Consider the following 21,269-nt stretch of genomic DNA (forward strand, 5'->3'; position numbering starts at 1 on the left):
TAAAGCAGCTCTGAGGTACCACCTCACACCTCTCAGACCAGAGAGGACAATGATAAATGTTGGAAGGGATGTGAGAAATCTGGGACACTAATGCATTGTTGGTGGAACTGTGAGTTCATCCAACCTTTCTGGAGAGCAATTTGGAACTATGCCCAAAGGGCAATAGAAATGTGCATACCCTTTGATCCAGCAATACCACTACTGGGTCTATACCCTGAAGAGATGATGAAAAAGCGTAAAAACATCATTTGTACAAAAATATTCATAGCAGCCCTGTTTATGATGGCAAAGAATTGGAAATCAAAGTAAATGTCCTTCAATTGAGAAATAGCTTAGCAAACCGTGGTATAGGTATGTCATGGAACACCATTGTTCTATTAGAAACCAGGAGGGATGGGAATTCAGGAAGTCTGGAAAGATTTGCATGAACTGATACTGAATGAGATGAGCAGAACCAGAAAACCACTGTATACCCTAACAGCAACATGGGAGTGATGTTCAACCTTGAAGGACTTGCTCATTCCATCAGTGCAACAATCAGGCTGTCTGCAAAGGAGAGTGCCATCTGTATCCAGATAAGGTGCTGTGGAGTTTGCACTATTCCCTTTAATTTAGAAAACAACAGATATCTTATTGTCTGATCTTGTTACCTTGTTACCTCTTAGACTTCTGGTCTCTTCTTTAAGGATATGATCTCTCTCTTATCACACCTAATTTGGATCAAGGTACAACATGGAAACAAAATAAAGACTGACAGATTGCTTTCTGTGCGGGGGGGGGGGGGGGGGAGTAAGATTTGGGGGAAATTGTAAAACTCAAATAATATCTTTAATAAAAATAAATCTAAAATTAATGAAAATTAAAAATTAAAAAAAAGAAACCAGGAGGGATGGGAATTCAGTGAAACCTGGAAGGATTTGTGTGAACTGATACTGAGTGAGATGAGCAAAACCAGAAGAACATTGTACACCCTAACAGCAACATGGGAGTGATAATCAACTTTAATGGACTTGCTCATACCAACAGGGCAACAATCAGGCACAACTTTGGGATATCTGCAATGGACAATGCTATCTTCATCCTGAGAGAGATTTGTGGAGTTTGAACAAAGACCAAAGATTTTCTATATACCTTTAATTTAATTTTTTAAAAATGTTATGTTATTATGTAATTCTGCTATATCTCATACTATATGTTTCTTCCTTAAGGATATGATTTCTCTCTCATCACATTCTACTTACATCAATGCATACTATGGGAATGATGTAAAGACTAAGAGAATGCCTTCTGTGGGGCATGGGGGGAGGGAAGCAAGATTGGGGCAAAAATTATAAAAGTGAAAATAAATAAAACCTTTCTAAAATTAAAAAAAAAAGAATTATATTAGCAAGATCTTATTATCACCAATATCCATGATGGTGTGGTAACCGATCTAGAGCCAAATATCCTAGAGAATGAAATTAAGTGGACCTTGGGAAGCATTGCTAATAATAAGACTATGGAAGTGACAGAAATCCAGATGAACTATTTAAAATCCTAAAAGATGGACTTCTGGCCAAGATGGCAGACAGAAGACAGGCACAGTTCTAAAGTCTCCTGATCTTTCCCCATCTATGATATGAAACAAACCTCTTAACAGAAATCCAACCCACAAAACCCAGAAAGAAAAGCCAGCAGAAAGAACATCTACCTCAGGATTTGTCTCCTGGGTGAGTCCGGTAGCAGAGGATGGATCAGCTGTGGAGCAACCTGATTAGGGGCTGGATTGGAGCCCTGGATGCCTGAGGGCCCGAGTGCTGGGCCTGCTTGATCAGCAGAGGGGCTAGACCATGGGGGCTTGGGTCTACTAGGGAGCAGAGGCATTAGTGTTGGTGCTGACCCTCTGGAGCTTGCCAACAGGGTTGGGGGGAGAGTTCTGGTGCAGGAGAGCTGCAGACACCATCTCTGGGCTCCTCAGGTCTGAGGAACTCTGAGTCCATGCCTCCACTGCTGCTGAGGCCTCTTCCCAGAACAAACACAATTACAGACTCCTTCTGCCCCAGGCCCAGGTGTGTGAGCAGCAGAACCAGCAGCTGACAATAGGGAGAAGGCTGACCTCACCCCAGGGTAAAGCCCACCATTGATTGAAGGCAAAAGGATTAAACAGCTTCAATCACTCCCTCCAGGCTAAGGGAGAGGGCCTCAATCAAGGTCACAGACACTCCAAAGAAAGCATCCAGCACCTCCTACTGGCCAGTTGGAGATATTGCACTCAGTAAGTAAAGCCTCTAGGCATCCCAATAGCAAACCTCTGAGAATCAGCGGAAAGGTGGATCCATAGAAAAATTCTTGGAAGGAAAAGACCCTAACTCAGAGAGACCTAGAACCTCTGAGGAGAATATGATCTGGTCTCCAGCACAAAAAGACTGCCTTGAAGAAATAAGGAAGGAGTTTAAAAATCAATTGGAGAATTTGGGAAAAGAAACCCAAGAGAAGATTAACACCTTGCAACAAGAAAACATATCATTGGAAAAAAAACAATTGGACAAATAGAAAATGAAAATAACTCTCTCAAAACCTCAATTGGTCAAATGGAAAGCTCTTTAAAAGCAGAAATGACCAATTGGAAAAGGAGTTTCAAAAGGTAAATAAGAAAATTCTTCTCTTAAAAAAAGAATGGAGTCTGTGGAAACTAATGCTAGGATAGATGATTCAAGGTTGCCAGGAGAAATATCAACAATTTCAGATGTGCAGAAGATACCTTTCTCATAGCAGAAAGTCAAGAGTAATTAAGAAACCTTCTGAGGAGGATGAAAGAGAAAAGTGTAAAAGCTAGCTTGAAGCTTAACATCAAGAAAATAAAGATTTTGGGGCAGCTAGGTGGCTCAGTGGATAGAGCACTGGCCCTGGAGTCAGGAGTACCTGAGCTCAAATACGGCCTCAGACACTTAATAATTACCTAGCTGTGTGGCCTTGGGCAAGCCACTTAACCCCATTTGCCTTGCAAAAAAAAATAAAGATCTTGGCCATTGGTCCCATCACTTCCTGGCAAATAATGGAGAAGAAAGGGAAGCTGATTTTTTATATTCTTGGGTTCAAAGATCCCTGCAGGCAGTGATTGTAGCCATGAAATTAAAAGACACTTCTCGGAAGAAAAGCTGTGACAAATCTGGACAGCTAAAAAAATAGAGGCATCACCTTGCCAAAGAGGGTTTGTGTAGTCAAAGAAATGGTTTTTTCCATGTATGGCTATGTGAAAATTGAACTATAAGGAAAGCTGAGCACTACATAGTTGACACTTTTGAATCTTGGTACTGGAGACTTTTGAGAGTCCCTTGGACAGCAAGGAGATCAAATCAGGCAATACTTAAAGAAATTTATTTAGATGATTTACTGGAAGGTCAAATGCTGGAGCTGAAGCTTAAATACTCTGACCATATAATAAGGCAGTACTCACTGGAAAAGACTGATGTTGGGAAAAGACTGAAGGTAAAAGGAAAAGGGGACGGCAGAGATAGATAGTGTCATGCAAGCAACAAACATGAGCTTGGGTGGACATTGGGAGATAGTGGAGGACAGAAGGGTCTTTTGTCTTATGGTCCATGGGATCCCTAAGAGTCAGATATGACTGACCGACTGGACAACAACAAATTTGAAGCCATGAATTTTACTAATGGCCTCCCTTCTTGGATTCTGTGTCCTGTGAACTGGTTTGTTCTATAAAAAATTCTGCTTCCATCACTGCAGCTACTCATAATGGAATATAATTTGGTGTGGATATATCATAAGCAGTTTCCTTCCTTCCCCATTCTTTTTAGTTCAGCATCCTTTCCATGACATTTATAAGACATCAGGCACAGACAGTCTAACCAGGTTTGGTTCTTTTACTAGGCAAATGCCAACTTCAATAAGGAGACTATCATTCCTATATTTTAAGCCATGATCCAGAAATCTCAATCCCATTTTCATACACCAGGTATTTGCTTCTCAAATCAGTTTTTACCTTCTTCACCCTTTGCTGAAAACAGCACTTGTGCCTCTTTGGTTTTGTGCTGGAGATGTACTTTGGCAAAGTTTCCAATAAGCTTCCTCCTGTCAGTATTGCTTGTGCTTGAATGAATTACTCATAAGTAGGCAGAAGCCATCATTATGTCAAATCTTGGGAGTTTCACTCTTGTCTTGAATCGTGCCCTGGGAAGACAATGGATCTCTATCTTGTTCTCATTAGGCCAAAAAAAGGAAGGAACCATCTACCACCATTTCCTGTTTCTTTCTCAGATCCTTGCTGGATGATGGCTCACTTGGTGATAACTGTGGACAGATTGGTTTTCATTTCTTGGAAAATAGGCACTTGCTTCCTGAGAACTTTTTTTTAGTTTGTGTGGTCATCTTTCTTCCCATCTTCCTCTGGGTGATAGACTTCAAATTTTCCCCTCTTCGGATACTTTTATTCTTTTTTTTCCCTCTCCACATTGAAGCCTTTCTCCAATTTTTTTAAAAAAGAAACACCTCATTGTCCCTGATAATCCAGGGTGTGGAGAGTCAGTCCTTGAATCCTTCACCTTCTCCTCAAGGAAGGAGGGCAGGTCCCATATTAAAAAAGAGATAGAATTTTTCTGGCTGTGGCAGGGAGATAAATAGCATATACTTATGACAGGTGATGGCTGAATTTTCCTGCTCTCCACACTAAGGGAGATACTTGAGTTTTAAGACCTATAGACCCACACTCAACTTTTATCTCCTTTCACTCACTGAGCTGATGTCCTCATAGTCCTTCCCAACTTTCCTCACTACCCTCTCATTTGCTTTATCCATTTTTCTTAACTCATCTGATCTGTTTGTTATCTTGGTTTATCTTTCTTTAGCTTGTCCTTTTCCTAATTCTATGCTGTCTCTATCCTTTGCTCCCTACAGACTGAGTCCTTTATCTTCAGTTCCTTATAAATTTTTCCTCAAGCTCTCCTTCCCAAATTCAATCTCTGACCTTCATCACAAGCCCAGGTCACCTGCTCCATTTCCTTCTCCTTGATCATCTCCCTTCTCTTCTTTCCTGCTTCTTTCCTCTATGACCTTTCACCTGGAAGTCAGAAGTATAATTTGGATTGAGAGCTTTGCCTCAAATTTTCTCAAATTTCCTAGCTCCAAATTTCTCTTCCTCTATCTCAAAAATCACCTTCACAAGCTCTGATTCTTCCTTATCCAGCTTGGACTCCTCTCTTGCTTCCAATAGCACTTTCTATGGTTTCACATTGCTCCCAAAAAAACACGAATGGAGCTTCATTCCCTCATCAATGGGAATGCCTCCCTCAAATGAGTGATGAAACAGTGCAAAGACTATGTGGAAAAGAGAGGGGAAGGAAGGAATCTTGAAAGAAGGGCACAAAATGCAATTTTAAATACAAGTATGCTAACAAATGGTCCAGTAATAAAGTCAAGGAGCTTTGGACCAACTGGATAACTTGGTTTCACTCCCACCACTATTTAACTATGAGAACTGCTTGAAAATATTCAGGAAAGTATAATTTTTAGAAAAGAAAATCTGAAATTCATTTGACTATATGTCCAGTAAGATAGAGCCAGTCTTGAATTCAGATCTGGATTCAAGTCCCACCTTGGCCAAATACCAACTATATGACCCTGGGCAAATTGTTTTCTTCTCTCAATGACTCAGGCAACTCTAATACAATAAATTGCAGAGAAAGTAAGACTTTTTATTAGTAGATAAAATCTCCCTACCAGGAGTCCTTGACATGGGTGAAATCACAGATGTGGTCCAAAAATGTGTTTGATGAGTGCTAAGTCCCTGGGCAAACAGTAGCTAAATATCTAATGGACCCATAAATGACAAATAGGAGGAAGGCCAATGTGGATAAACAAGGAATTCCAATGCAAGAGATTTTTTTAATGTGCGTAAGATAGGCTCAAGGGCAGTTCATACAGGAAGCATACAGAAGAGTGGCAGTGTCCTAGAAGGAGAGTGTCAGGGATGCTAACACTCCAAATTATCTAAGGATAGACCAAAAAGCTAAGACATCATAGAGTTGGAAGAGACCCTAGTTCAACCTGTTCCTGAGCCTGTGTCTGGCAAGAGGTCACTGGGCTTCTACGTGAGGGAGAAAGCCCAAGCAGCATCACAACTAGGAGAGGGCAACTGGAGCTTTGGCCCAGAGAGCTACAATTTAGAATGAACCAAAAGCCATTACCGTGTATGCTTCCTTTCCCAGAATTCCCAAGTGAGTTCCTCCCCAGCTGGTCCCACAATCAGGGTTGGAGGCTTCATCCTGAGATGAGTTTCTCAACTGAGTTGCATGGAAATATCAGTATCCTGAAAAATATAGCACTCATTCCTACTAAAAACACGAGAGAGTGTAGGAATAAATGGACTTTTCCTTAGAATAATTAGCAGTATCTATCTGAAACCATCAACAAGCATTATATGTGATGGGGATAGGCTAGAGGCATTCCCAGTAAGATCAGGGGTGAAACAAGGATGCCCATGATCACCACTACTATTCCATATCGTATTAGAAATGTTAGCTTCAGCAATTAGAGAAGAAAAAGAAATTGAAGGAATTAGAATTGGGAAGAAAGAGACAAAACTCTCATTCGTTGCAGATGACATGATGGTCTACCTAGAGAATCCCAAGAAATCATCCAAAAAACTACTGGAAACTATTAGCAATTTTAGCAAAGTTGTAGGATATAAATAAACTCTCATAAATCCTCAACTTTTCTATATATGACTAGCAAGATGCAGCAGGAAGGGCTAGAAAGAGAAATCCTATTCAAAGTAACCTCAGACAATATAAAATGCCTGGAAGTCTATTTGCCAGAAACTTTTTGAAAACAATTATAAAACACTTCTCACCCAAATTAAATCAGATTTAAATAACTGGGCAAACATCAACTGCTTATGGATAGGTCGAGCTAATATAATAAAAAATGACAATTCTACCAAGACTAAACTACCTGTTTAGTCCCCTACTGATCAAAATTCCAAAAAATTACTTTAATGAGTTCGAAAAAGTTGTAAGTCAATTCATATGGAGAAAGAAAAAGTCAAGAATTTTCAGGGATTTAATGAAAAAAAGTGCAAAAGAAGGTAGCTTAGCCCTACCTGATCTAAACTTATATTATAAAGCATCAGTCATCAAAACTGTCTGTTATTGGCTAAGAAATAGAGTGGTGGACCAGTGGAATAGACTAGGTATAAAAACAGGAGATGATTATAGTAATCTGCTGTTTGATAAACCCAAAGAGTTCAGTTATTGGAATAAAAACTCTCTCTTCGATAAAACCTGCTGGGAAAATTGGAAGTTGGTATGGAAGAAACTTAGAATAGACTAACACCTCACACTCTATACCAAGATAAGATCCTAATGGATACAGGATTTAGACATAAAAAAAATACTATAAGCAAATTAGAAGGTCAAGGACTAGTTTACCTGTCAGATCTATGGAAAGGGAAGCAGTTTATGACTAAGGAAGAGATGAAGAACATCACTAAAAACAAACTAGATGATTTTGATTACATTAAATTAAAAAGCTTTTACATAGACAAAACCACTGTAACCAAGAACAAAAGAAATGTAGTAAACTGGGAAACAATCTTTACAACTAATGTTTCTGACAAAGGACTCATTTCTAAAATATACAGAGAACTGAGTCATATTTTTAAAACAAAAAGCCATTCCCCAATTGACAAATGGTCAAAGGATATGCAAAGGCAATTTACAGATGAGGAGATCAAAGCAATCCATAGTCATATGAAAAATTGCTCTAAATCATTACTGATTAGAGAAATGCAAATTAAAGCTTCTCTCAGGTACTACCTCACTCCTCTCCGACTGGCCAATATGACCAGAAAGGATAATGATCATTGTTGGAAGGGGTGTGGGAAATCTGGGACACTATTGCATTGTTGGTGGAGCTGTGAACTCATCCAACCTTTCTGGAGAGAAATTTGGAACCACACCCAAAGGGCAACAAAAATGTGCATACCCTTTGATCCAGCAATACCACTACTGGGCCTATACCCTGAAATGATGAAAAAGGGTAAAAACATCACTTGTACAAAAATATTTATAGCAGCCCTGTTTGTGGTGGCAAAGAATTGGAAATCAAGTAAATGTCCTTCAATTGGGGAATGGCTTAGCAAAGCGTGGTATATGTATGTCATGGAACACTATTGTTCTATTAGAAGCCAGAAGCAATGGGAATTCAGGGAAGCCTGGAGGGATTTGCATGAACTGATGCTGAGTGAGATGAACAGAACCAGGAAAACACTGCACACCCTAACAGCAACATGGGGGTGATGTTCAACCTTGAAGGACTCCCTCATTCCATCAGTGCAACAATCAGGGACAATTTGGGGCTGTCTGCAATGGGGAATACCATCTGTATCCAGAGAAAGAACTGTGGAGTTTGAACAAAGACCAAGAACAATTACCTTTAATTTAGAAAAAAAACTGATATCTTATTGTCTGATCTTGTTATCTCTTATACTTGATGTTTCTTCCTTAACGATATGATTTCTCTTTCATCACATTCAATTTGGATCAATGTGTACCATGGAAACAATTTAAAGACTGACAAATTGCATTCTGTGGGAGGGTGGGGGGAAGGAAGTCAGATGGGGGGGGGATTGAAAAACTCAAATTAAATAAAATCTTTAAAAAAAGAAAAAGGAAACATCAGCATCCAAACAACATACACAATGACTAAAGGTGAGTAGACAATTCCCAGGATGAAAATTCAGATCAAAGATCACCTACAACCTAGTAAATACAGCCTAGGACAGATTTGACCAATATCTCACACCCTATTCCAAGGTATGGTCAAAATGGGTGCAAGATTTAGACATAAAAGTCAATATTATAAGCAAATTAGAAGAACAAGAAATAGTTTACCTGTCAGTTCTATGGAAAGGGGAGCAGTTTATGACCAAAGAAGAGATAAAGAACATTACAAAAAATAAACTGGATAATTTTGATTACATTAAATTAAAAGGTTTTACACAAACAAGATCAAAAGGAATGTAGTAAATTGGGAAACAATTTTATCAGCAGTGTTTCTGTCAAAGGACTCACTTCTAAAATATATAGAGAACTGAATCAAATTTATATAAAACAAGTCATTTCTCAATTAGCAAATTGTCAAAGGATATGCAAAGGCAATTCTTGGACAAGGAAATCAAAGCTATCTCCTGTCATATGAAAAATTGCTCTAAATCATTATTGATTAAAGAAATGCATACTAAAGCATCTCTGAGGTACCACTTCACACCTTGAAGATTGGATAGTGATCAATCTTGGAAGGGATATGGGAAATCTGGGACATTCATGCATTGTTGGTGGAGCTATGAAATAATCCAACATTTCTGGAGAGCAATTTGGAATTATGTCCAAAGGGCAACAAAAATGTGCATATTCTTTGATCCAGCAATACCACTACTGGTTCTATACTGAAGAGATGATGTAAAAGGTTAAAAACATCACTTGTACAAAAATATTCATAAGCAGCTGCTTGTAGTAGTAAAGAATTAGAAATCAAGGGGGATGACCATCAATTGAGGAATGGCTGAACAAATTGTGGTATCTGTATATGATGGAACACTTTTGTTCTATAAGAAATCAGGAGAGACGGAATTTCAGAAAAGCCTGGAAAGACTTGAATGAACTGATGCTGAGTGAGATGAGAACCTGAAAAACACTGCACACCCTAACAACAACATGGGGTTGATGATCAACCTTGATGGATCTACTCACCCCATCAGTGCAATAATCAGGTACAATTTTAGGGGATCTGTGATGGAGAATACCATCTGATCCAGAGAAAGAAATGTGGAATTTAAATGAAGTCCAAAGATTATTAGCTTCAATGTTTTATCTTTTTGTTTTTTTGCAAGGCAATGGAGTTAAGTGATTTGCTGAATATCAGATAGCTAGCTGATTATTAAGTGCCTGAGGCCGAATTTGAACTCAGGTCCCCCATGACTCCAGGATCGGTGCTTTTTCCACTGTGCCACCTGGGTGCCCCTATTATCTTCAATTTTTAAAAGTTGTCTTATGTATTATGTAATTTTGCTATTTCTAATGTTTTCTTTCTTTTGGATCTGATTCTTCTCTCACAACACATTCAATTTTAGTCTATGCTTATCATGGATGCAAAGATAAAGCTTATATCAGATTGCCTTCTGTTGGGGGGAGATGGGAAGGAAGGGAGGGAGGGGGAAAAATTGTAAACTGAAAACCTTGCCAAAAAAACTACCCTTGTATGTAATCAGAAAATTATAATTATATAACATAAATATATAAAATATATAAATATATTTACATAAAGATAAAAAATTATATAAATATATAATTTTAAAAATAGATCCTAGGACAGTGCCTATGACACTGAGAGGTTAGGATAAGTGACTTGTCTATGGTCATATAGTTAATAAATATTAGAGGAAAGATTTGAACCCATGTTTTCCTGACTCTGAGTTCAGTACTCTATCTACCTTACCACACAGACCCCCCCCTTTCCCTCCTCTACAGACATGGAGTTAATCAGCTGATATTATTAGACACCTAACCTGCCTGACATGTGGCAGATACCATGCTAATAGCTAGGGATACAATTGGGAAAAGAAAAAGACACACATATCGGTAACAAAATCCAATAAAAATACAAAGGGAAGAAAGATCAGAAGGGGACAAAGGAGTAAGTAAAATGGATTTATTATGAACATTTGATTAGCATTCATAGTTAGCTATTCCTTTGAAGCACCTATCAATGCCTTTGAAGTTCATTGTCCTAAGCATGAATTTACTTCATTTCCTTTTTGTGATGTTTTTTGCTGATGATTATTAAGTTTTTTTTAAAAAACTTAAAAATAAAATGGATGACTCACTGCCATTGCACACATTGATGTGTCCAAGAGAGCTGCCCGCCTGGTTCTTGGGGCCTCCAATAGAATGGGCATGCCAATTCCTCTTTTCTGTCACCAGGGACTATTCCTCACCACCAGCTGTCTCATCCATTATTTTTGCAACCAGTCACTCAACAAAAAGGGAAGAAGAGAAAGATACTAAGCTGGTCCTCCTCTAAGAGGATCTGAAAATGGCTTGGTTTTCTTTTCCTGAAATCTACAGAGGGGAATGTTTTGAGCATGAAAAGAAAGGGTTGAATTGAGTGTACTTCAAAGGCATAGGACTTTAAGAACCATGATGATGAAAAGGTTTATGTAGAAAAGAAATGCACACTATCAAACTTTACTGGCCCACAATGTGGAACAAGCAGAGTTCTCTGCCACCACAAAAAGGGGGGTCCTATATTGGATGGTATTTAATTAGCAGGTGAAAAGAGTTTTGTTTTTTTCTGAGTGCTGATTTCACCACCAGGTGGCATCCATGACCACAACCTGGATCAGGACCTGGGCCTAACCCATGATCTCTGGGAATTTTATGACTATCCCCCCATGCATAGAATGCTCTCCCTCCTTTTCCACTTCTTCCTTTTCTTTTTTCCCCCCTCTTCAATCCAACTCTTCCTCTTCCTTTTCCTCTTCCTCCTCCCCCTCCTACTCACTCTCAGTCACTGATACTGTTCTGGACAATCTCATCATGGTACCAACAAAGGAAAGAATCCTTAGAAAAAGACAGGAAGAAGCAAAAGTTCAGCCCAGCTCCCAGCTGTGAAGACCAGAAATGAAGGACAGGCTCCTGGGGTTCCAGTCCATCCAAATGGACTTCTACAAAAATGCTTGTGGAAATATATAGACCACAGTCACCCCACGCCACCCCACCCCCAGCAAATTCTGAAGAGAAAGCCAAGAATCCCCATGGACAGATGTTCAGTCTTAAGATAATAAGGCCATGGGGAAATTGGGGTAAAAAAACCAGAATGTAACTATATAGAAAGGTACTCTAAGAAAAACAACTTTGGAAACAGATAAATAGCACACTGAAAAAGAAGGAGCCCTCCCATTCTCAGTTGCGGGGGGCCAGTGTAGGGATGTAGAGGTGAAATAACAGACCCTCCTTCCACAACTCAGTTTCTTCCCTGATGAACAGAGAACTAAACCTCCTAACTGATATCATCATAAAAACTTAAAATAAGGCTTTCTAAAAGAAGAGATAAAATTCAATTCCACTGTTCTCACAAAAAAAAAATCTTTAGTGAGAATAGGTTTCTTGAACTACAATAAATATAATTTTAAATTATCTTAAAAAGTATTTATCTCATCTATCTCATCTTATTTGATATGTACTTTGAATGTGTTTTTATAATATACTGGTATATTTGTATGTATATGTGTGTGTGATTTATAAGTATACAGTACTTTGCTGCTCAAAATTATTTCATTAACTGTTGGGAGCAAGCATTCCAAAAAGTTTGAAGACTAAGGCCTAATGGTGTCAAAGAGGACCATGAAGCCCTGGCAGTTCCCTATGGGCAGCAAATTGACTTACTTTCAAAATGTAATGTTATATATGTTTTAATATTTTTTTTATTAAATATCTCCTAAGTACATTTTTATCTGGTTTAGATCCCACTATGGCCATCATTCAGCCTATAGACTGCCATATTTAGCACCTCAGCTCTAGAGGATAGCATAGGATTTGTGGGTATGTGAATCTATTCCATGAGACCTGTGCTTGGTATGTGAATCTATTCCATGAGACCTGTGCTCTGAGGCCCTACCCATTGGGAAACCATTACCTTCTCTTCTGAATTTGTTATAATTCAGTGAGCCTGAATCATCTTCCTTTAGTTTCATAGAGTTAGCCCTCAACTAGAGCCAAAAAAACCATTCTTGGCCAGCTTACATAGCATTTCCTTTAGCAAAGAATTCACAGGCAAACATCTGAAACAAAGCATAATGGTGAGACATCACTAAATAGCTTTCACCCTGCCACTCTCTTGAATCTATCAGTAGCCGCCTAAAAAGAGGGCTGACCTGAACCCAAGATTCAAAGAAAAGTATACAATTATCCCTTCTGCATAGTTGGGGTTAGGGGCACAGTGTCACTGCAATCTGGAAAATCAACATAAAACTTTTTGGCCCTCCCTTTGTACTAGAGAGGAAGTCTGAATTGTTATGGTATTAAAAGATAAAATATGTTGATATAAAATATTATACATATATTTCATGCCTTTCTGAGTTGCTAAACTTCTGTCGTTTGGTGGCCTTTGCATGTCTGCTTCCGCAAAACTCCCCCAAATTCCCATTTAATTTCTTACATGATATATTAAAGCAATGATGGGGGAAGTTGTAATGTGGAAAGAATAACTGTAGTTTGAGTTTTATATCCCATTGCAGCTTTGAATAAAGGAGTGCCCACTTACTTTTGTGCCTGATTCGGTAGGCAAAAAAGGCAGATGCTCTGAAGACATTCTGACCAATCTTGGGACTTGAGGCACAGGAAATAAACAAAGGATGTGGGTGTCCTTGGGGTCTGGATATGAACCTCAGCCCTGCCACTGGCAGCAACCTCCAACTTATTCTCACCTCCAATAGCCAATGACAAATACAGGTACTCCAAGGCAATGGATGGCCCTGGCAGGGAGGTGCCTCTCCTTATCCACTCACACCTATCAAAATTCTTACCACTTTGCAAATGACCAGGGACAGTCACAGGGGTGCTACACTGATGCCAGACCCTATCAAAGGCACAGTGGCTTCTGGTATACATGGCTCGTATATCACCGTGTCTTTGGCATATACATTTCTTTCCTCCAAGCATCTTCTCCAAAACCTACATTCTAGATTGAGTAACAAATGTTGTGGTTCACTTCAAATGGCAGTTTCTCAATTCTTTTCCCTCTAGAATCAATGCCTGCAATTTGCATATAGACAAGCACCACCAGAAGACATTCTGTGAAAGGAGCCCAAGAAATAGAACTTCACCTGGTTAAACCTCACCCCAAGTCCTCCAGGTTCCACTGTTTATGCACTGTATTTCCTTCCCTTGACCCTTGAATCCTCTGACCCTCCCACCTCAAAAAACTTCCTCATGAGACCACAAATAGCAATGCTGACAAGTAGGTCTGGCAAGATTTTTCCCTAAGCAATTTGACAAAGTAAAAGTCCTTAGGCCCCAGGCTTCTTTTGAGGTCCCAAGAGAAGGGAGAGTTCAAAAGAGAAGAGAGCTACATGTCAACACTTCCCCATGGAAATAGGCCATGTGATCATGAAGACTCCAAATGGACCAAACTGCCATACATGACCAGAAAAGATCGTTCCATTTTTTTTCTAATCCAAAGAAAGGCACTGTTTTATTGTCATGTTCTTGATGTTGCTTAGATGTCATTTAGACTTTGGAGAAGGGGAAGAAAAGAGATTAACCCTTTAAAGAAACTAGATAGGTGGAGAAGGAGGGGGGGGTTGTGTGTATATGTGTTTGTGTGTGTGTGTGTGTGCGCACACACGCACGCATGCTATTGAAGTCATGGCTTTCCCCATCACAATTTCAATATAATGTGGGTCACCATAAGGAATTTTATGGGAATTTTGGAATACTTCTGTGGAAGCTGCAGATGATAAGCAAAACCTAGCAAACAACACAGAAAAAGTTTTGAAACCTAGAAATATTACATATATATATATATATATATACACACACACTATTATATAATATACATATATATACACTATTATATAGTAACAACATATTTTATCTTTTAATACCATAATAATTCAGACTTCTCTGCTATGAAGGGAGGGTCAAAAAATTTTAGTGGATTTGTTTTGTTTTGTTTTATGGTTTGGGGAATTCACTTTTGTTCATGAGACTACAATCCCAGTTGCATAGGTTGCAGGAGTACCACGCCCCTAACCCCCTTGATGTGGAAGATGTAATTATGTTTGGAGCGTTTAAGCTTCAGTCCCTTTAAACAGTACTAAGACTTTGGAGAAAGAGTGTATATCTTTTGGAGTGAGAAGACAGAAATTAATAGGCTCCCCAAGTACTTGGATTACCATTAAACAAGTAATCTTAGTTCCCTTTGATTGTAAATATTTTGAGAATTTTTACTCCTTGGAATTGTTTTTTTCCCTGAAAAACCAGCTATGAAAGCTCCAGCGACATGGGGTCAGAAGAAGCATAGAAGAGGCAGTCAGTACATCTGCCTCCCTGAAGGGGGCATTCCTGTGCTGCCTCTATATAGTACAAATCCTAACTCAGATACTGTTTGTGCCTCCCCAGGCATGGGCCCTACCCCACATCACTGGATACCACTACTGAACTGTTGAGTCTTCTCCAATCTAAACATCCCCAATTTCCGATGAGGAATCTTTTACAACGGAATGAACTATGAAACAAATGCTTAGTGAGAACTATGTTCCACTTAAGATATGGTTATGTTGGGGAATGTTTACAGGGACACAATGGTGGCTATGGCACTGGGTCTATTTTATGGAAAAGTGACACAGAGCAAGTACTCACAGGGTGTCAGAAAAAGCACTACAAGGACATTCCCAAGGTCTCTCTGAAGAACTTTGAGATGGATTGTGCAGCATGGAGACAGTGGCACTGGACCACTCTGCATCAGAGAGGGTGCGGTGCTCTACAAGCAAGGCGGTATTGTAGTAACTCAAATGAAATGCAAGATGCTCAGATTTAGAGGATCCACCCCAAATGTTAACATAGCCAATTTGGGTCTGACCTGCAGGACGGCTTCCAAGGTCCTATTGGTCTGATCAGTCAGTCAGACACACTGACCCCAACATCATGACGCTTTCATCCTTTTAAAGAGCAAAGAGCAACAAGCAACCAATCAATGGCATCGTGTCTGCTTTCAAAAAGCGTACTCACTGTATTAGGCCACCGGATAAGAGAGAGACAGGCATAGAGCTAACTGTAGTACAAGACAGATCACAAGTACCAAGGGGGAGTCTTTGAAACATCCGTCATTTAGTAGGGGCCAAGGGAGAAGAATGCAAGCATCTCAATCTTGACATTCTCATTACAAACGAAGCCAGAATGAATACAGTATACGGGTCTTCTTTGGAAAATCTAATAAATAAGTAGGGGGAAGTGGTTTTATGGTATATTGTTTTGTTGTTGTTGAGTTATTTCAGTTGTGTTTGCGTCTTTGTGACCTAGATGGGGTTTTTGCAGCAAAGAAACTGGAAGAGCTTGCCATTTCCTCCTCCAGCTCGTTTTACAAATGAGGCAAGTGAGCTAAAAAAAACCAAACCCAAACATTTCAAGGAACATTTGGCTCTCTTGTATTACAATACTTAGGATAAGCATACATAATAACTAGCTTTTGGCAGAGGAAAACACAGGTAGCCCCTCCAGAATTAAATTAATTAAAAGTTAAATAGTGGTTGCACTATTAGATGATAGGCAGGCTAGTGAAAAATATGTTGGAAAATATGGTTTAGAAGCAAAAAAAAAGAAAGAAGTTCAAAATTTGAAGACTGTAGAGAAGCTCCATACTTATATCATATCCATATGGGTAGTTACATGATACAGTGGCTAGTGGGATGGCTTTGTAGTAAGGAAAACCAGAGTTAGAATGCTGCCTCAAGTAATTACTAGTTGTTTGGCCCTGGGCAAGTCACTTCATCTTTCTGCTTCAGTTTCCTCAACTGTAAAAAGGAGATAATAATCCCACTATCTTCCCAGGGTTTCTGTGAGGCTCAAACAACACATTATTTGTAAAGTGCACAACACAGTGTCTGGATAGGCATTTGAAGTCCTTTATAACTTGGCCCCTTCTTACCTTCCCAGCCTCCTGGACATACTTTCCAATACATTGGTCAATCTAATTTGCTGATTTTCCTGTTTTTCCCACATGCTCTTCCATCTCCCATATCTATGGCTGCAGGAGTGGGCTATCCACCATTCCTGGAACAGGCTTCCACCTTCATTGGACCTATTCATTTCCCTGCCTTCCTTCATGGCAGCACAAATCCTGCCTTCATAAGGAGGCCTTTCCTGGTCCCTCCAACTATGAATGCCTTCTTTTTTGGATTTCTTTATCTACTCTGGAGCTATCTTACACATATCTAATGATTTCCTAATCTCCCATCTTAGAGTCTGAGTTCCCTAAGGGCAGAGATTGGTTTTGTCTTTCTTCCTAACTTAAGCTCTTATTACAATGCTCACTGTATAGTAAGTCAGCAGAAGTCAATATGGATTTATTAAGTGCCTACAACAAGGGAGACACATGCAAACGACTATATTCAAATAAGACACATTCAGAAGAAATTGGGGAAAATCTCCAAGGGAAGGCATTAGCATTAATAGGATGGGGAAAGTTCTTCCATAAGGGAAATAAGAAATCTTTTCTGACAGATCACTGACTTTGGCAATGGAGCAGAATTGTGAATCTGATTACCCTGGCATGGAGATGGGATAGAATGAGGAAACTCCCTGAATCGATGCAGGCTGGCACTCTCTCTGAACCTTCTAGTTTCAAGGAGCTGCCTAAATGACTCTGAGAGTTTAAGTGACTTGTCCACAGCCAGTAAGTGGCAAAGGCACAATTTGAACCCAGCTTTGTCTGGACCCAAAGTCAATCCTCTATCCTCTTCTAAAGGGAATTGAAAACAGAGTAGGAGAGCTTGATGGAACATTCCCTCTTCCCCCAACTCACACTCATGCTCCTAATTTGGGTTCCCCTAGTGGAGGAGGGCAATGACTGCTGAATTCACACATATATAGAACATCAGAACTGGTGGCTGCATCTCCCCATACGGAGAAGTCACATATCCATCCAAGTACCCAGTGCCCACTCAATGCTCATCCAGTGTGCCATACTCTGAATGGAGACAAAAACTGCTAGAAAACAGCCCCTGCTCTCAAAAAAGCTTACAGTCTATTAGGGGGATATTACAGAGGTGTACTGGAGCCAGCTCAAACCTGCTTGCTAGTGCCAACTGTTAAATTTTCATTTGAAAATCATCAAATTCTACAAATCAGGGTTCCATTTATTGTTTTATTTAGACTTATTTAGACCTAAAAAATAATGAAAAAATGTCAATAATGTAGGCTAAACCGAAAAGTGTGTTGTGTACACTTTTTGGGGCGGGGGGGCTGGTTGTTAAACATTTACCAGAATATACCTGGATATGATGAAAACACAATTAACTATGATACAAGTACCAAGGAGAAGTCAGGGCAAAGGCCTGATGATGAGAGTTCTACTACATTCCAGCAGAGATTCTTCTCAAGGGAAGTCACTAACATTGATTGCAAAATAATAAAAAGGGGCCAACCTGTTTAGCTCCTGGTTTTTGCTCCATGGGAGTCATTGTCAATGTCTTGGTCTCCTTCTCATACTGACAGTAGTATTTCACCCATGATATTCCCAGAGCCCCTGGGACAAAAACAAAGAACAAACATCAACGAAACAATTCTCACCATAACTTCTAGTTCCTCTCAGTTCTAGTTCTTAAAGGATACTTCAGCTACAGCTGGAAGGGAGCCAGAGACCCTCTAGTCCAACCCCCTCATTTTACAGAGGAGAAAACTGAGGCCCAGGGAGGTAAAGGGACTTGCACAAGAACTCATTGGTAGTAGGGGCAGAGCTTGGGTTTGATAACAGTTTCTGCAAATGTATAACAAGTACCTTTACTTTGTCAAGCTCAACATTCCTTTTCTGGCAGCACCCCTTCTTCCCTTTGCCACCTGGACCCTATATTGATTCACCAGTTGGACAAACCACCAGCATCCACCCTTGAATCCCTTTGCCTTGCCACGGTCCATGCCTATCTTCAGTCCTGGGTCCTTCCACCTTCTGCCTTTCCTGCTTCTAATTCTACAGTTAGCTCTCCAAGTCCTCTTCACGTTGTCTACATAAATAGGTGTTCTGTGAGCTTTGCTCACACCTCTGGAATATCTCATTGCCCTCAATCTAGGTACAGGGCCACCAGTCAAGTTTGAGGACCACAGTACCTCTTGCCTGTACTATTGTATCTGTCTCCAACTTGGGCTCTCTGCAGGCTCCTCCAAGTTACTTCAAAGGCTTTCACACTGTTAATCTCATTTGACCCTCACCATCCTGGGAGGGAAGCAGACTGAGGCTTGCTATGCCTGTTAGACAGTAGAGGAAACCGAGGCTTAAGAGGTTTAGATGGCTTTTTCAGAGTCAGAAAGGTCATGAGCAGCAGAGTCAGAACCAAAAAGCATCATTGCATCTCTCCTATGATATGGGCCTGAGGAAATTCAGCTCCCTGACATATTGGGGAACACATGTTTAGATGCCAGCATGCAACAATTTCTTCAGAAGGGGAAAATACATTATTCTCCCTATATCAAGAGCTTTATAAAAATCTCACTGAGTGGTATCAGGAGACCTGGGTTCAAATCCTGGTTTGGTCCTTTATATCATGAACCTTCATGATATAAGAAACAAGATATATAAGCTATTCAAGATATAAAAGACAAGAGCTTCAGATTGACTGACATCTGAGAGCCATTCCAGCTCCAATCCCTAGGTAATGCTGGGTTTATCTTTCTGGCTACTTGAAACACCCTAGTTTGGCACAGCCACTGGACTATAAGGCTTTGGGGCAATGGGTGAGAAGTTCCAGAGGGCAACATCACCCCCATCCACACATAATGAATTAATAATATCTATTTAGGAGATTGGAAAACTATGCCATTTGCAATGTTCAGTCATTGAATTAACTGATCCCACTTAGCTACAACCAAACCATAAGGTTTCGCCCACTTTCATGAATTACAGTGCTGGCAACGTACTTTAAAATCCATTGTGAGAGCAGTCTTCTCCAATCAGTCTGCCTCCTCATTTGCACAATGAAGGTGGTTGGAACTAGGCAATCATTAAGGTCCCTTTCAGTATAAACACTATGTGGTCTCTCGCTCCTTCTCCCTCCCTATTTCCCTTCCTTTTAACATCTCCCCATCTCTTTCATCCCTTTCCTCTTCTTCTCCTCTCCCTTTCACTTTCTCTCTCTTCCCCTCTCACCCTCCCTCTTTCTGCCCTTCCCTCTCCCTCACCTTTCCCTCTTTTCTTTCTTCTCCTCTTCCACTGTGACACAAAACTCCTGAGTTCAATGATCCTCCAGTCTCAGCCTCCGTGCTAGTTTGGATTACAGATGTGTACCACCACACATAGCCAAACACTGTAGTTTGAAAGCGGTTTCTAGCTCTGACACTCCATGATCTATGTTCTAAAGTCCCTCCCAACTCACACATTGTATATTTCAATTTTAACACCCATTTAATTTCCAGTTCTGAATTTTCTCTACCTGTTGAGAAAGCAGGAAAAATAAAACCCATTACAAGCACACATAGTCAAACAAAACAAATTCCCTCATTAGCCATTGCCAAAATAAATACACCTCAATCTACTAAGTACATAAGAGGTGCATATTCTGAGGCCCTTTCTAGCTTGACACTCTGTGTTCTATGTTCAAGGCTCCTTCTAGCTCTGCTAGTCTATTGCAGAGGACAAAAGGAATCTAGTTATAGGCCCCCATGGGTGTGCCCCCATACATACATTTCTCTTGGGTGTAGAGATAGCCCTCGATGGTTGGCTGCCCTGGGAGCTTGCACATCTGGGGAGCCTCCTTCATCCTCTTCTTGAGTTCTTCCATCTCCTCTCGGGTACTAGAGAAGTGATTTCTTGTCTGCCAAGACATGATCATCAGGAATAAATTGCAAAGCAAGCATTATTCACCTGGACACAGCAAGAGTTGTATTAGATGGTAGCAAATAGACTGACCAGATGGTCTGCAGTTATTGTAGGAAGTCACTGCATTTTCTAAAGCAATTGGAGGCAGGGGTGTGTGCATCCAGGAGGCCATAATCTCTACTTAGGAGGAAAATGGGATTGTGGAAAAAACATCATACCATGATCTTGGAGACTTTAGGCTATACACAATCCTAGGCTCTGAGATCTACAGTTAGAACGAAACTCAGAGGATGTAGAGGAAACTGAAACCCAAGAAAAGGAAATGTCTTGTGTAAGTTCACACATGGGATCCTAAATCTAAATCTAGAAGGAACCTCAGAAACCATCAAATCCAACTTTCTCATTTTACAGAGGAGGAAACTGAGGCATAGGGAAAGGAAATGTCTCATGGGATCCTAGACCTAGAGTTGACAGGGACTTCATAGGTAACCCTCTCATTTTACAAAGGAGGATAATGACTTTACCAAGATCACATAGATATTTTATGTGGCAAAGGATTAAGGTTTTCTGACTCCAGAGCCAGTGCTGTTTCCATTGTTCTAACTAACTTTGCCCATACCTCTTGGATTGGCCTTAGGTAACTCACATAAGCATTTTGGGTCTCAGGTTTATCACCTGTAAAATAA

General features: G+C 40.0%; 1 protein-coding gene across 1 annotated transcript in view; it reads right to left on the reverse strand.

The window, feature by feature from the left end:
* Nucleotides 1–21,269, reverse strand: part of OPHN1 (oligophrenin 1) — a 308,448-nt gene that overhangs the window by 88,362 nt on the left and 198,817 nt on the right. Inside the window, exons 8-9 of the mRNA XM_074202349.1 lie at nucleotides 20,449–20,578; nucleotides 18,200–18,300 (exon numbers count right to left, since the gene is read on the reverse strand). Of these exons, the coding sequence (XP_074058450.1) occupies nucleotides 18,200–18,300; nucleotides 20,449–20,578 (231 nt within the window). The remainder of the gene's footprint in view (nucleotides 1–18,199; nucleotides 18,301–20,448; nucleotides 20,579–21,269) is intronic.

The sequence above is a fragment of the Macrotis lagotis genome, chromosome X, assembly GCF_037893015.1.
Source record: "Macrotis lagotis isolate mMagLag1 chromosome X, bilby.v1.9.chrom.fasta, whole genome shotgun sequence".
Taxonomy (NCBI): domain Eukaryota; kingdom Metazoa; phylum Chordata; class Mammalia; order Peramelemorphia; family Peramelidae; genus Macrotis; species Macrotis lagotis.